Source organism: Giraffa tippelskirchi, chromosome 12 (assembly GCF_054371585.1).
Source record: "Giraffa tippelskirchi isolate mGirTip1 chromosome 12, T2T-mGirTip1v1.2.pri, whole genome shotgun sequence".
NCBI lineage: Eukaryota > Metazoa > Chordata > Mammalia > Artiodactyla > Giraffidae > Giraffa > Giraffa tippelskirchi.
In genome coordinates, this window is record NC_137286.1 from 24,163,121 (window position 1) to 24,180,348 (window position 17,228).

Below are 17,228 nucleotides of genomic sequence, written 5' to 3' on the forward strand. Positions count from 1 at the left end.
ACACAACATGCATATGTGTATATCATCTTACATATTGATATACATGTATGTGTGTGTTAGTCACTCATTCCTGTTCGACTCTTTGGAATCCAGTGGACTGTAGCCCACCAGGCTCCTTTGTCTAGGAATTCTCCAGGCCAGAATACTAGAGTGTGTTGCCATTCCCTTCTCCAGGGGATCTTCCCAACCCAGGGATCAAACCGAGGTCTCTCACATTGCAGGCAGATTCTTTACCATCTGAGCCACCAGGGAAGCCCATATACATGTATATATTTATTTAATACCACATACATAAGTATATGTGTTATATATATGTACACACACATATATAATGTGTACATATGCATGTAGTGGTATATACACATACGTGTGTTGAGAAAGGCTGAGTAATACCTTGACATGACTTACTTCTCTATATAAAATTTGACCAGTTTCATTCAGATGATGGCCCTCTGGCCATTGCCCACCCCTCATTTTGGAAAGGCAAGTCTTAACCGCAGAACATGGAGAAGTTGTAATACCTGTAATACCTGAGGTGTCTTTAGAGTCTGACTCAGAGTCGGAGGTCTCCGAGGACTCCGAAGTTTTCTCCGGCAGGTGGGGGAGCTGTGCGATGTCCATTGGGGTGTCCTTGTACTCGGGGTTGCTGTGGGGGAGGGAGGCGTTCATCAGGAGTGCACACACCCATTCAGGATGGCTTGCTTTTGACCATCCTTTTTCCACTTCCGTGCCCCAAACTTTGGGGAGCTCAGAGAGTTTGGAAGACTAACCATGAAATCATTTCTCAGCTCATCACGGGACTTTTACAGAAGCTTGGATTGCATGGCTGGGGTACAGGTGCACCCTGCTACAATGATTGTATACCCAAATGCTACATGAAAGCCACTGAAAAGCTTTTAAATAATCAGATACCACTGGGGGCCAGGGAGCCGTACTGCTTAACATTCTACCCTGTCTCACACCTGGGGGAACGGAGGATGCGCAAAGTACCCTCGACAGTTCATCCCCCTGCCTCCTGGCATGCCCTGTCTTCTCCTGGGCTCCTACTGAGGCCATCGTTTCAGTACCCTTGTGTTGGCTCCTTGATGGAGCTCCTCAGCTGTTCAGATGGCTCTGAGGCTGTGTGTGTGTGTGGGGGGGGTAGTGGGGGGCAGAGCCCCCAGCGCCTAACGATCTGACAGATGCACAGGTGCACCTTGGGCTGCCTGGATTATGGCTACTGAACTGTCAACACACCCATTACAATCACATTTTCATCTGCTCATGTGGTGTACACCTGTGGCTTGTTAGCTGAAATCTGATTGCAGTGGGGAGAGTCCCAGTGTGAAAGAGGCCCTAACAGAATAGATCTAACCCCATCTGCACAAAAGTGCTTAATTTTTGTTCCATTTTTAATTCAGAAGAATGCCTCTCCTGGAAAAGGGAGTGTGTTGGGTCAGTCTGAGCTAGCAATCTTCATGAAATGCCACTCCAAGGACAGCCTGGCACCCAAGCAGGATAGGTTACTGTAATCTGAAGGTACAAGGAAAGCCTCTTTCCTTCAAATGGAGAATGCCCTCTTCTGTCGTCCTGTTGATATCATGGCCAGTCAGCCAGACACCTACCATTGATGATTACTGGCTCCCTAGCTCATTTCTAGTGAAATTCTTTTATCAAAGAGTCACTGTTTCAGTAACTGCTCTACAGTCACCAATATCCCGGGGGTGGGGGGTGTTAATTCACTAAGATAAATGATCGGGCATTTAGCATTTACTCCTTAGTGTGAATTAGTATCAGCAGCAGGGCCTTCTCTAGACTATCAGCAGAGCCGATGGTGGGAAGGTGGCCTTAAGCCTTATATAGTCTCTTTGTGATTCTGCCACGTGTTGTGAGGGCATAGGAAGAAGACTGGAGGAAATGACTGAAGTAATTTCAGAACAGGGAACTGCAAGCCTGGAGGGGGCCCAGAAGTGAGGGACTCTGCTAGGAGAGGGAGCAGGAAAATGTTGCTCGGGGAGGAACAACGGATAAGAACATGGGAGGGAAAAACCAGCTTCAGTAGTTGCTGCCTGGCCAAGGCCAAGGCCTGTCTTTGTAGACCTCCAGGCGAGGACGTGATCCTGGTGAGTGGCAGACTGGGGGGTCCTCCCTCTCGCTGGAGCTCATCTTTTTCAGCCTCCTGTGGTCCAGCTGCCATGAAGGTTTCACAAGTTACTTGTAGTCCAACTGACAGTCTTCTAGTATTGTACCCATTGTGAGTCTTCAGGTCTGTGGAAACAGGTCTGGCTGGCCTGAGGCCGAGGCTCTTTGAGCCAGGAGGCTGGTCTTGGATACCCAAATTGCTTCCTTCCTCTCCAGATGGAACTGGGTGGAACAGGAGCAACCAATGCTCATGAGCCTGTATCATGGGATCCTTGTCTGGACCGAGAGTGTCGCTCCAGAGTAGCACAGACTGACCTCTTCCTAACCCTCCCCTCTCCCTCTGTTTGGGGGCAGAGTAGGAAGTTGAGGCTGATGAGGCAGTCAGATCCATATGGGAAGAAATCTCCTTGAATCAGGTGAACAACCATGGGATGAGTTTAGCGCCCGAGGTTCCAGCCGCTGGAGGACAGCCATCTTTCAGACTTCTGTGTCCCTGTTACTAATGTCTAATGTTTTTAATATTTATTTGTATTTATTTGTTTGGCTGTACTGGTTCTTAGTTGCAGCACCCAGGATCTTTAGTTGCAGCATGGACCGGGGAAGTCCCTGCTGCTGCTGCTGCTAAGTCGCTTCAGTCGTGTCCGACTCTGTGCGACCCCATAGACAGCAGCCCACCAGGCTCCCTTGTCCCTGGGATTCTCCAGGCAAGAACACTGGAGTGGGTTGCCATTTCCTTCTCCAGTGCATGAAAGTGAAAAGTGAAAGTGAAGTCGCTCAGTCGTGTCCGACTCTTAGCGACCCCATGGACTGAAGCCTACAAGGCTCCTCTGTCCATGGGATTTTCCAGGCAAGAGTACTGGAGTGGGTCGCCAGTGCCTTCTCCGAGGGAAGTCCCACCAACATCTAATTTTTAAGAATAATGGATCTCCCTGGCACAGCACCAGTTTTGCCTAGCCAATGAACATCAATGCCACAATACCTTATTCTGTTTTCTATTCGGCATGTGAGTTTTTATAACCTTCTGCATTGCCTAGAGCGATTATTCCATAAACCTCTAAGTAAAAGAATTCCCTGGAAGCAGAAGCCACCTTGAATGTATCACAAACATAGAGCATAGTTTGCATGAAAAGCAGGCTTTGGAGAAAGCCCCGTTAAATACCCATACTTTTACCTTCAGAGAGAATTAATGTAGAGTAGAAGAGGTCAAAAAAAGGAAAAAGTAGATGAATGAAGACTCTTCTAAGTGGTACGCATTAAAGCCCTCTCTAGAGCAATAATCATTAGCTTCTGATTGATATGCTATTGGGAGCAAGCACATTCATGCCTTCAAGTCACCAATGGAGGCGAACACATGGAAGGGTCAGCGTGCTGATGAGCCACAGCTGTCAGCATCTCAGTCTCAAAGAAAAACGGGATTTGGGTACTCCCTGTTGAGATGATCAGCCAAAGGGCAACACAACTTCCATTCAGAAGACCTACTGGCAGTTCACCTCCTAAGGCCACGTGTGGGCCTTGCTTGGTGGCTTTAGGCCAAGAGAAACCAAAGACTGGAATGATGGTGGTGGGAGGGAGCCAGGCTGGGCAGTTGGAGAGTTTCCTGGCCGGATTGGTGGAGAAGATCTCAGACAGCTTGTCCCCAGATGCAGACCACCCAGGCTCTTCGTCTTGGTTACCGTGGTGCTCGTCTGAATGCATAGGCAGCAAGCATTTGAGGAAGGAGACAGGAATGGTGTTGCACACTGGAATTCAGGGAGCTGTTGAGCTTGGCTGCATAATGGATATAAATTTGAGGATGCATTCAAGCAGTGGTAACACTTGCCTGAGATCACAGAGCAGGCAAAAGAAGACTTCTTCATTTGTATACTGAAACTGTCTCGATTCTGGTGAAGTGACTCCCTTCACTTACCTAAACTTGAGTGCTTGAGGAATCTAACCCTATGTAATCTGCTCAGGGCTTCAAAGGGATGGGATGCAAGAGGAATATAATGAACTCTGCCACTTCTTTCCATACCCTTTCACACCATTTTTGCAGGGGTTGGAGTTCATGAGTATGAGAATGTGTCGGGGAGAAGGAGATGCTTTTTGAATGTTTCCACTGGAGGCAAACGTGTGTTCTTTATCTGGCGCGAACGTTTGTGGGGAAACCAAAGCAACTTCTGCAAAGCCGCCCAAATGTTGGCTGACCAGGAACTAGTGAACATTTCACAGGTCTGCCCTGGAAGTCCCTACTGACATAACTTTGATCCTTTCCCATTTCTTTGACTCTTGTGGAAAGAAAAGCAGAATTTCCATATAATTCCACACCAGATACTGTCAAAAGATAATACAACATGTCAGCTATTAACCATCAGGCTTTATGATTTATAACTGAGACAGGAATGAGAAAGAATTCGGAAATATACCTCAGAAGATAGTTCACCCAGATGATATTCTTCTCATTTGCATTCTTGGCATTGATAGCTATGGTGGCACTAGACTGGATCCAAATGTAGCCTCCGTTCTTCTGCATCCAACGGTAGTACTTGGTCACACACTGGCCCTTATTCAGCACTAGTGAAAAAGACAAAACAGAAGGCAATTCATGTTAAGACTGGGATGAAATGATCATCATCTCTGCAAAATCTGAAGCTTAGAAAGAGGAGGTCCCGCACCGAGTCAGGGGTGCCCCTCTGTATGCCTAATGTAGAATGCCATTAGTAGGACAAACAAAATCACCAATTCAGTGGAGCGGCAGCTCTGGAGCTAGGGTTACTATGTTTGCAGCAGGACTTGATTCCATTTGGGGCAGTCATGGTGTGAAAGGAAGGATAACAGGACTGCAGATCTTGCTGGCTCACAGAACGCTTAACGCGGCGTGGATGTTGTCAAGGGAGGGTTTGACGTCAGATGGGACCACAGGCAAATCTGGATGTGATTTATTCATGGCTTCGAGGTAGCCCCCTCTGCGATTCTGGATATCTGAATGGTTCCGGAGATGCTTTCCCCCTCTGTCTTTGATCATTTCACCTCAGCGTGAGCCATCTCAACCTGTGCCCTTATACATCGGTACCTTTTGATCCTGTTGAACAGCATTTATAGCATGTAGATGTAGTTGAAATCTACATGGGTCAGTTGGGAGATTCTGGGGAGAATTTGCTGAACGTTGGAACAAAATACATTCATTCCCTCAGCAAGTCAAAGAGAAAGGCTGGCCTAAGGGAGGCTCAGGATTGACTTGGCTAGAGCTAAACAGAATGACAGCTCCGCACGGACTCTGAAATATGGCCTCAAATGAAGGGACAAGTAAAAACAATCAGTAATGTGAAACGGTGCCATTAAATACACAACGGAAAGAGAGCTTTAAAATGCAGATGTTAAAAGTGATACTTTAACCAAAATCTTGCCAAGTTGAAATGGATTTGATTTGTATCTGGGTACTCCTGAGCTAGTAAAAGGGGGGAAAGTGCAGTAAATTAGCCCCTGGAATAAAGTGCTGTGGATGGGAAGGGTTTAAAAGGATGCCAGAAACGTGCCCAACCTGCTGTTATCGCTTGGATAGGAATCTCAGTGACTGCGCTCCCGCCAACAGCGCGCCAGCTGACTGGCCACTAGAGGGCAGTGTGCACTCGTCCACGCTGCCCACTGTTGGCATGTCCTTGTCTCCGTCTGCTAAAATGAAAAACCTCTAACTGCTGTAATAAATTTGGCTAAATTAGCTGCTAAATGGTTATCTCAAGTAATATGTATTTGCATTAATCATCTTGCTCTAAACCAGAACAAGCCAGAGTCCTAAAGACGTAGTAAATTCATATTGTCCATTTAATTATGGCTAATAAGTGCTTCATATACAATAGTTTCATGAAGTACATTTTGATTTTTTTTGGGGGGGGTGTGGATGGGTAAAGGGAAGTCACTTTGGAAAAGAGCTGTGTTTAAGGCTGTGGAAGCTCTTCCCATTGTGTCTGAGCCACTCTTCCTGGCTCTGAAAGTGGTCAAATATCAAACCTCCACATATTTTATCCATAAACACATAAACTACAATGCTTTTCTCCCATTCTCCATTTTTTTGGGTCTCAAAATACACCAAGTGGATGGTTGTAAAACTTAATGCTTATGTTTCAACAGTTGCTTGAAAATGGCTTGCTTTGATGAGTGCTTCAAAGAGTGATGAGTTCTGTTCTGAAACTATTCTACAGTTTAGGGTATTTTTAAAACCCACAACTGTCACCTTCTCATGGTGGCAAGGCTCCACAGGTAGGATTGTACTCTGCTTTTGTAGGCAATTGTAAGTTCTGCCATTCTGCATGCATGGCTTCCCCGGCTACAAAACTGCGTAGTGAAGCTGAAAGCAGTAAAATACTGACTCTGCCATACAGCTCTTCTGTCAAACCATTGTTGCATGCAACAAGATGTGCTTTTATTCAGATCCTCTCAGCCTGGTTAACTATTAATAGAGGAACGATGGGTTATGAAATTCTGCCCACTATTTTCACAGAGAAAACTTAGAGTACCCCAGTCAGTGGTTGGTGTATAATTCTTCCTGCTGTGTATCTGGAATAAGGGCTCATTTCAAATGGTACTACTCTTTTTAATAAAGGCAAAGAGACTAAGAAGAAACACCTTTTTGGGTTCTCATGAAGAAAACACTGAGATGCTAGGCCAGCCCAGCCTAGCTGGGGATTTTGGACTAGAATTTGACCCAAAGCATGCAAAAATTAAAACAACAACAACAAAAGTATTCCACAGTACAGTGCTTTGTTGTTGTTCAGTAGCTTCAGTCGTATCCGACTCTTTGCAACCTACTGTCCATGGGATTCTCCAGGTTAGAATACTGTAGTGGGTTGCCATGCCCTCCTCCAGGAGATCTTCCTGACCCAGGGATTGAATCCACATCTCTTTTTGTCTCCTGCATTGGCAGGCAGGTTCTTTACTACTAGCGCCACCTGGGAAGCCCCATGCAGTGCATAGCAAGGGGGCAAAGTGTGACAAAAATTATAAAGCCAAGTAAGAATTTGCAGAATCAACATAAAGATCATCACCCCCTTCCTAATAACACTTTCTCTTACTTATAAACAAAGAAGCAAAATCTCCTTTCTGGAATGCATGACCAGCGTAACATCAGCCTTGGGAGTGGGCCCCATGGGTGTGTTGTGAAGGGATGGAAAGGCTTTATTTACTAAAAGACTGATGTGGTGTCACCTTTTTGGGTTCGGGCAGCATGACTCTGGATCTGATTAGGTGCATCTGTGTTTCCTGAGAAGATAAATACAACTTTATTAGGATCCATGATTACATGATATTATTTATCGCCCAGGCCAAGGGCCATCTGGCAAAGAGAGGAGACCTCAGTGAGAGACAAGCAGGCCAGGTAGGCTTAGTGAGGAAGTGGTAGTGAAAAGGCTGGGGAGGAGGGGACCCCTAAGGGGTCCCCTGGGGAATCAGGAGCTACTTGAGTGCCTTTACTTAATATGGTCAACACCACAGAGCATATCCAGGGGCCTATCATCGTCAGCTCAAGAAAATAAGTTTGACTTAATCCATTGATTTGCTCTGGGCCAGCCTGACAAACAGAATTCTGAAAAGGGAGACATTCTAGCACGGTGTTAGATCATGACTGTTTCCTGAGGATCAGTGTTTTCTGAATGACACCCCCCATATGTTTATGGGAATCTAGATAGCTGGAGATAAGGCTGGCTCTGAGTTAGCTCCTATTGTTGTTCAGTCAGTAAAGTCGTGTCCAACTCATTGCGTCCCCATGGACTGCAGCACCCCAGGCCTCCCTGTCCTTCACTATTTCCTGGAGTTTACTCAAACTCATGTTCAATGAGTCAATATGCCATCCAACCATCTCATTCTCTGTCGCCCCCTTCTCCTCCTGCCTTCAATCTTCCCCAGCTGCTGCTAAGTCACTTCAGTCGTGTCCGACTCTGTGCAACCCCATAGATGGCAGCCCACCAGGCTCCCTCGTCCCTGGGATTCTCCAGGCAAGAATACTGGGGTGGGTTGCCATTTCCTTTTCCAATGCATGAAAGTGAAAAGGGAAAGTGAAGTTGCTCAGTCATGTCCAACTCCTAGCGACCCCATGGACTGCAGCCTACCAGGCTCCTCCGTCCATGGGATTTTCCAGGCAAGAGTACTGGAGTAGGGTGCCATTGCCTTCTCCGAATCTTTCCCAGCATCAGGGTCTTTTCCAGTGAGTCGGCTCTTTGCATCATGTGGCCAGAGTATTGGAGTTTCAGCTTCAGCATCATTCCTTCCAATGAATATTCAGGGTTGATGTCCTTTAGGATTGACTGGTTTGATCTCTTTGCCGTCTAAGGGACAATTAGCTGCTACTATATGAAATGTTGACCACAAGATCCCTCCAGTGCTTTTGTTTTTCCAGAGGACCTATAAAAGAGGTCACAGTGGAATTTTGCTTCTTGTAAAATGAACGGAATAATTTTTGCTTGAGGCTCTAGAACATAAATGTATGATTTGTGGATGAAGTTTCCTTTTTTAAAAAAAAAATCATACTGGCAAATCAGTTGGATCATTCCAGCTGTGCCAGAGGCAGGATCTGACAGCTTTTTCTGAGCTCATGTGGTTCTAATCAGCTCAAGAAGGCAAGCCACCTTGGTGCCAGTTTGAAAGGGATTTTTAGTTTGTAGTAAGTTAGACAACTTGATAAACACAAAGACTTTCTCGATTCTCTCTAATCCAGGGCTGTTAATTTTATTTTGGGATTTTAGCTTTAAATAATGGAGAGAAATGAGAGCAGTTTTAGTCTATTTTACAAAATCCCTTTTGTGGAGAAAAGCAGAAATAAGCATGATGTAAGTTACTTGATATGGGCTTTGCAGATGCCTCAGCGGTAAAGAATCCGCCTGCCAATGCAGAAGACACGGGTTCGATCCCTGGGTGGGGAAGATCCTCAGGAAAAGGAAATGGCAACCCACTCCAGTGTTCTTGCCTGGACAGTCCCATGGAGTCCAGAGGAGCCTAGTGGGCTACAGTCCATGGTGTCGCAAATAGTAGGACATGTTTAGGCATGCATACACAAAGTTACTTGATACAGAAGTAACTTAAAAAATAGTTAATTGTCCCTTGAAAAGAGATAGATACTCAACAAACCCATAAGCCCAGGAGAACATTCATAACAATATGCTCAAACTGTAAGGAGAAGAAACAGAGAGAGAGGAAATATCCATGTGGATCATATTTTCAGTCTTACTCCATGATACGGTCTGAGTACTTCTAAAACATAACCTGGCATCTTCTCTTTAACTAGTCTCAAAGTTTACTTTTTGCCATCCAAACTTTTTGGTAAAGCAGCCTATGTGTGCCTACTGAACTCAATGATCACGTCATAACGTTTCCAGAACGATGTCCTTAAAATTGGGCAATAAGAATTAGTCTCTCTCTCTCTTTTTTTTTTTTATTATTTCTGAGTATTTATTTTTGGCTGTGCTGGGTCTTCGTTGCTGTGCTCAGGCTTTCTCCAGTTGAAATGCGCAGGGGCTCCTCTCTAGCTGTGCTATGCGGGCTTCTCACTGCGTTGGCTTCTCTGCAGAGCATGGGCTCAGTAGTTGTGGCACACAGGCTTTAATTGCCCCGTGGCACGTGGGATCTTCCCAGACCAGGGATCGAACCCATGTCCTCTGCATTGACGGGCAGATTCTTAACCACCAGAGCACCAGGGAAGTCCAGGAATTAATTTTTATTTAAGGATCTCAAAACACTGAAATGGCCTTGTCTTAGGTTTTGGAGGGTAAGCATGAAGACCAGGGAGGTTGAGTGTGTAAATTTCCCAGATGCCCTTACAGTCTTGGCTGGTCCCAGGTGTAACTGTGGACGCCTCTGCAGCTGTATGAGAATATGCTCTTTCAAGCTCCGAAGTCTTGCTTTCAGCTGCTATGGTTCAGCTCTGAGAAAAACCAAGAAGCTGTCACTAGTGCTCTCCCACCTTCCAAGCTACAGATGCCTTTGAGTTACAGACTGTGCTCTGCAGGACAGGGCTGACCCTGCATTTGTGAGAAGAAGCTATCAGAGACGAGGAGAGACTTAGATCTTCCTGGTTGAACCATTCCAGCCCTGCTCATCTGACCATTTTTGTCTCTTAAGTGTCAAAATATCACCCGCCTCTAACTGTGAAGGGAGTGGCGAATATAGTTCAAAGAAAAACGTGGTGGGCTTATGTTTTAGAACACATGACTTTTTACATCACTAATGTATTTTATGCCCCAAGATGGGATGCTTAGTTCGATTGACTATCTTTTTAAAAAGTCACCCAGTCTCTTGGTTTGCACTTAGTGGCAGGCATACAAGAAATGTCCTACTTGCAGAGAAAACCTCGCCCCACCCCCTCACCCCCTTCAAATCCAACGAGCTCTTGCTGGAGCGCACAACCATGCCTCTGCACGCAGTGATCAACAGAGGGATTTCAGTGTTCCTGGGGAAAACTGTGTCCACAGAGACAGACTGATGACTGAAAGGACATAAAGGAAGCCTGTGTCTGTGGCAGGAACATAACTCTCTTAGTAAATCAAAACAAATCAGTCCAAGTTTGCCTTCAGAAATATGGAGGAAAAAAGAGAACATGCTCTCTTCCTGTTGGGCGGTTCTACAAAATCAAAGCCAAAGATTCTAAATAGTGAGTTACTTGTGCCTTCAAAAGAAGGAAGCAGTCTAATTCAGTTTGAAGAGGAGATGAAGAACACATCTCAAAAGCAGTCTTTTAGCAGAGCGTTGCACAAAAGGACGTTTTAGAGGTTTGCATATGCATTGAAAAGCTGCAGGACTTGGTGTATTCAGGTAAGTATAGAATCAATAGGAAATGGTGAGATCATCGGGGAGTTCACACTGGACATTCACACAGCTGGACAAAGAGCTTCATTATCGCCATGGTGATATGGGGATGCATCTGCTGCAAGGCTCACCCCACACCCCCACCCCCGCCCTTGAGCTACCTTCATCAATGGCTGCAGATAATGGGGAGAGGGAGGGTTTTCTGCTAGAAACTCAAAAATTATTTTCAACCTCACTAATGTGGAGAGCATGGAAAGCTGGGGGTGTGCTAGAATTGCACTTTCGACTTAATACCGCAGTTGGGTGCTTAGCTATAGCCACTGGTTTTCTTTCTACATTCACAAAACTGGCAGATGAAACATGAAAAAGAATACTGACTCTTTAATCTCTGCTTCTCCACCTAAGGCCCAAGGCAGGCTGACAGGGAACTTCATTCTGGAAACAGGACTTTTTTTTTTTTTTTAATTCTGGATTACTTTTTCCTCTGCTTTTGAAAACTGTGGGCTATAGGGGAATGAACCTGACATAGACTTAAAACAAGAACAAGTTTCTTTATCTAAAAAGTTACAGTCCTTGATGCTTACAGGAAGGTCATTTTCAAAACCCACAAGAGAAACTGCGTTAGAGCCAGGAACGGTGCATTGAGTGCTTTATTTACTTGCAATAGAGACAGTTTTTCATTTAGAACTGCTCATAGGATCAAGCAAGGCTTTGATGCCATGCAGACTTTCCTATAGATTTTGCAATTAGTGAGCTGGATGTCTTAAATAGCAGGCATCCACAAATTGGTTTTTAGTTTTTTTGTAAATTTATGTGCCGAGCAATATTTGGTCAAGTTTAACGATATTTGATACTTAATGTGAGTTAGAGCTTAAGGACAGAAGGCTGTGCGTGTGTGGATGGTCTGTGAATGACTCTGCATCATCTATGGATTTTCCTCCTAATACCCTAATGACAGGCCCTGCTTCAATCGCTATCTGTGTGATTTATAACCTCAGAAGAGGTTTTTTTCCTGTACCACCGCCGATGGATAGATTTTTATTAACTGTTAATATCGAATCATGCAGAAAACTTTTCATTGATTGAAAACATGTCAATTAGTTAAATTTAAAAAATAAATTCCCCTTTTGTTGATCATAATGTGCGGAATTGGAGACCAAGGCTTTATTTCAACATGGAGAGGATCATGTTCTAGGACTGGAAGAATCAAAGTAATGGTTGGCAAGAGTGACATCTGAGATCTTAGATTTTTTTTGGTTTCAGTCCAACCAGGAAGTTTTGGTACTCTTTATTCCTGCTCTTCTTGACCTGGGACAGTTAAGAATATTTTTTAGCCCCTATACCATCTTTTTTGGTGAGGGTTTCTTATATAAGGGACAACTCCGATACTTTGGCCACCTGATGCAAAGAGCTGACTCATGTGAAAAGACCCTGATGCTGGGAAAGATTGAGGGCAGGAGGAGAAGGGGACGACAGAGGATGAGATGGTTGGATGGCATCACCGACTCAATGGACATGGGTTTGGGTGGACTCCGGGAGTTGGTGATGGACAGGGAGGCCTGGCGTGCTGCAGCTCATGAGGTTGCAAGAGTCGGACATGACTGAGTGACTGAACTGAACTGAACTCTTCAGCATGGAATTAAGGTTTGTGACCAGGAAATCAGGGAAATGGTGAATTTATTCACTCATTCAAGAAATAATGTTGCTGAAGGTGACTTCTATGCCAACACTGGGGGACAGCAAAGGGAGCAGAGCCTGTTGCCCGCCTGTCCTCCTGTCTAGTCTCAGTCAGTCCCGGAAACTTCGTTTCCCTTCCCGGGAACTGACTGAGGTTTGGAATGTGATGAAACCTCAGACAGCGAGATTCAGGGGGAAAGTCTCTCAACCATGGGAGACGGTTGAACAAGTTTTCTGTCTTCTGAAGGTAAGGATTTGCCTCTCTTTGCCTTTAAGCAGGAGACAGATGCTTAGCAGTCATTTTCACTAATAAGTTTATCACAAGGATGACTTATGGAAAGTGGCGTGGAGGCCTGTGAATACACAGTGGGTCCCTCCTGGCCTGGGTGAATTCTTCACTCCCTTTAAAAATGAAAATGAAGTACTGGGATGTAGGGAGATCTACAGAAAGGTAAAAGATGAGGTGCATCTTGTAGTCAGGTTTGTTTTATGTCTCTGGCAGACCCTGTGTTTCAAGATACAGCTACTTCACTAAGTCTACTATCTCTACCAAGAAATATGTAAGTGGTGAGGCATAGGTATGGAAAGACTAGTGTTCCATAAAATTGGGACTATTTAAAGGAGCTTAGGCACGTTTCACCTGTTCACCTGTTCTGTTAAATTGTCAGAAATCCTGGTGCTTTATTGTGAAAACATTACAGATTCTCCCAGGTGCGGTCATTGTTGATTGCCCTCTGAATAGCAAATCTGCTACTTCTTTTTGAGTAAAAGAACTCTCATTTGGGGCTCTCTGTGTGGTGAACTTCCACCATGCCTCAGGGAGATAAACCTTGAGTGTTTAAACCAGCCATGGTAATTCTATCCAGTGCATGGCTGAGGCTGGGGCATTTGATGAAGCCCTGGACAATGAGACTTTTCTGGAGAGCCTCCAGGTATATTTTCTTTCAAAAAATGAACAGAAAGTAGCAGCTGACCCTCTTCTGACTTTGGACACTGTCTGATGAGGAACATATCGTTGGCGGTGCTACAGTTGTCCTTTGATCACGAAGGGAAAGTGAAGATGATTATGAAGAAAGTTTATGTCATTTTTACTTGGGTTTTCTGTTACTTCCACAGGAGGGTTCTGGCGCCTCCCCAAGAATTCAAAGGAGGCCAGAGAGGGGATGGGCATTCACAAAGAGGTTCAAATCACCTGCTCCTTAGTCAACTCTATATTAATGGGAAAACTTATGCTCAACACATACACAAATTAAATCCTATGTTGCTCATTTGTGTTTTAATTGAAAAGTTTGAGGGTTTTTGGGGGAGGTGTGCAGGGTGTCATTAAATCTAGATTTCAAGCTGCTGCTTCTAAGTCACTTCAGTCGTGTCCGACTCTGTGCAACCCCATAGATGGCAGCCCAGCAGGCTCCCCCATCCCTGGGATTCTCCAGGCAAGAATACTGGAGTGGGTTGCCATTTCCTTCTCCAATGCATGAAAGTGAAAAGGGAAAGTGAAGTCGCTCAGTCGTGTCCGACTCCTAGCGACTCCATGGACTGCAGCCTACCAGGCTCCTCTGTCCATGGGATTTTCCAGGCAAGAGTATTGGAGTGGGGTGCCATTGCCTTCTCCGTGGATATTTCAAGCAAAGTAATTTAAAAAAATACGATGCCATGTTGTCCTTTATTTTGTAAGAAGTAATGGAATTGGTTTTATTTAGGGTAATTGATTTTGGTTAAAATGGATGATTTAGAAGTATTTTTTTTTTTTTTGATCGTGCTTTACAACAGCAATGGGCTCATTTCTCTCAAACATCAGGTGTTTCTTTTTATGATAATAAAAAGCAGCTACTAATTGAAATAGTAATAAGGAAAACCCCAAGAATCCATGTTAGAACTGTATTAGAATGTATGAATGAAATCGAAGATCTGACTTCCTCTCTCAGTAGAGAGAAAAGATCATGTGTGATATTTTGTGTCCTCTCATGTGCTCTTTGAAGCCTGGGATGCCCTTACCACCTACCCTTCCCCCACCCCCAGCCCTGGCATATCTCCTGCCTTCTTGGCTTCTTGTCACCACCTTTCAGTGTCTTGGAAGAGTGTGCTGCCTCTGAACGTCTCATCCTCCTTTGGTTGCCCCCACCTCTGGGGCACCTGTGTTTTGTTTATATACCATAATGTGATTGTCTTCTCTTTATGCCACCTTTTCAAATTTGGCTGTTTTCATGCTGTCTTTTCTACTAATATGTAAGCTTCTTGAAGGTGAAGACCCATATCTTTGTTGAAATTTTATAGCAATACTGCAAAACTTTGTCTGTAGTAGATACTCACAAATGTTAGATGACCTTGAACAGGGAAAATATGACTGTCCTATTCACACATCAAGTACCTAGACAAATATTAACCTGGGGAAAAACCTGACTTTTGCTTACAAGTTGACAGTTACTATTATCTCTACCCTATTAACTTTCTCCACTGATACTCAAAACTTTACATGTTTGTAAAGAAGTTGATCTCTTAATCGAGTTATCAATGCTTGTTTCATTTGAACACTGATTGAGATGCCCTCAGAGCCACTTGACTATTCACATTTTTTAATGCTATTAATAAAATTCATCTCTTGGAGAGGGATAAATGAAGTCCTTAAGATCACTAGTCGATTTGTATTTTACTCCATGTAAAACAATGCCTTCTAAATACCAGTGTGGTCAGTACTTCTCAAACTTTTATATGAATGTGAGTTAGCTAGGGATCCTTTGTTAACTGCATTATTTGGACTCAGTAAACCTGAGGCTTGGCCTGAAATTTCGCATTTCTAGAATGCAATGGAGCAGGGACACCCAGCTGGTAGGTAGGTCCTTGATGGTCTCTGTTCTCTCTGTGTGCCTGACCTTGGATTTAAAAACCCAAATCAGCACTTGCCAAAAAAAAAAAAAAAAGTGTAAAGTAATAATACTAATTCGCTCCTGCATAAAAGCCTGACTTAATTTTGTCTCCGTGTGACAATCTTTTAAGTTAATGGACAGGCTAGGCTGACTTGGCTTCTGCAAAAAGGCAGACGTGCCAGCTATTACGTGCATTTCCTTTCATGTGAATTTTCATATTCATATGGACGAAGAGGAAAAAACTCATTTGCTTTGGCGGGGGGAAAGTCCAGCCAGTGATCAGGTGGCAGCTAAATCCCTGAAGACCCAGCCATGGAAAAATCTAAGATCAGAAAATACATCCCCTGTGCCATCTGCATGTGGCCCATCCAGCAAACCCCACACCTTCCCTCCTTCCTTCACTCGAGCCTTCTTCTACTGCTGGTGGTGGCTGCATACCCAAATCAACAATTCAATTCCCCCTTTGTTTGTGTGGCAGATGACAAATGCATGGAGGGCATCTTGTGTTTCCTAGGCAGGCAGGGCACTTACTTTGATTGATGCTCGGTTGTGGAAAAAAAATGAGCTGGGAAGGAATTACAATGGAGGGCCTGCAGACTGGAAGGGGGTATACTAATTAGTCCTGCATTAAGCAGTCGGCTTGCATTTGGCGATGAGACGCCTTTAGGAGGGAAGTGTAGGGGTTATTGATGCAAAACAGCATGGAATGCATTATGCCAGGTAGCTGTGTATTCATTTTGTTAGGAAGTATAGAATTTTGTAATTAAGAAAGAAACAGGCTACTGTATTTTTTTTTTTAACACCTCCCCAATGCATTGAGTAGGTGGTGCTTTTTTAAGTTTAATGATCTCATAGACAAGCTGGAAGTCCTCCTTTCTTTCTGAAATAACTCTGCCAGAGTTTTCTCATCCTGGGTCCAGTTCTAGGAAGGGAAAACTGATGCCACTTCTATACTTTCCGGCTCCTTTTTTACTCCCCTAAAGCTCCACTGCTGCAGAGCCTTGAGCCTTGCTGCTGGGACACATCGTAATAAAGAGAAAGGAAATTTTCCCTCAGGTCACTCTTTCCAGGTTTTAGAGCGTCGTTGCTGATGTGACCCGGGAAGAACCCTAAGGACATCTCAAGGCAAAAGGAGCATCTTCTGTAGACAGGGACAAAAGCACAACACGAGGCATCTTTCTCTGGTTAGCACTCGTGGTTTGCCCTTCCATTTACTGGACTGTAGGCAGAGGCACAGCAGGGGAGGGTCGAGCCATTCCTATAGGTAAGGGGAGTGTGTGACTCTAGGGTGACGTGACACTGAGGACCGAAGCCCAGTGCTCTTCAGGCTCTTCGGCCCATGGGATTCTCTAGGCAAGAATATTGGAGGGGGTTGCCATGCCCTCCTCCAGGGGATCTTCCCAACCAAGGGATAGAACCTGCGTCTCTTATATCTCCTGCTCTGGCAAGGCGTGTTCTGTACCACTAGCGCCACCTGGGAACCCTGGAAAGCTTCAGGGTGATAGGCACAGGGGCTCAAATCACTGCTAATATGGATGATTTAAAGTTCAAACCTTAGAATGTTGATTTGCTCACTTTGGCCTGAAGAATCAACGAAGCTGGGTTCAGTGACTCCAGTGAGGTGGCATAAAGAAAAAAGTGTCACACAGGTCTTTGGTCACAGTGTGACAGAAGAGGACCTAAACTCCCTTGGTTTTGTCATTTCACTAACCCACCGTATTGGTGTATATAATGTGAGTCTTAGGGATTCTTTCTGTTGGACCCAGTGAACCCTCAGGTGTCTCACGTGAGCCTAGTGGC

At 44.7% G+C, this 17,228-nt stretch overlaps 1 protein-coding gene and 1 long non-coding RNA gene across 6 annotated transcripts in view; one reads left to right on the plus strand and one right to left on the minus strand.

Annotated features, from left to right (window-relative positions):
* LOC145528856 (uncharacterized) overlaps positions 1-17,228 on the plus strand; it is a 176,222-nt gene that overhangs the window by 96,299 nt on the left and 62,695 nt on the right. The window lies entirely within an intron of this gene.
* The window catches only part of NPAS3 (neuronal PAS domain protein 3), a 925,755-nt gene that overhangs the window by 3,652 nt on the left and 904,875 nt on the right, over positions 1-17,228 (minus strand). For 3 of the 5 annotated variants that reach the window (XM_081547994.1, XM_081547996.1, XM_081547997.1), the window contains exons 9-10: positions 4,524-4,671; positions 531-646 (exon numbers count right to left, since the gene is read on the minus strand). In XM_081547994.1, coding sequence (XP_081404120.1) covers positions 531-646; positions 4,524-4,671 — 264 coding nt within the window. Of the gene's footprint in view, positions 1-521; positions 647-4,523; positions 4,672-17,228 lie in introns of all 5 variants that reach the window. The other 2 variants (XM_081547992.1, XM_081547993.1) reach the window with 1 other exon arrangement.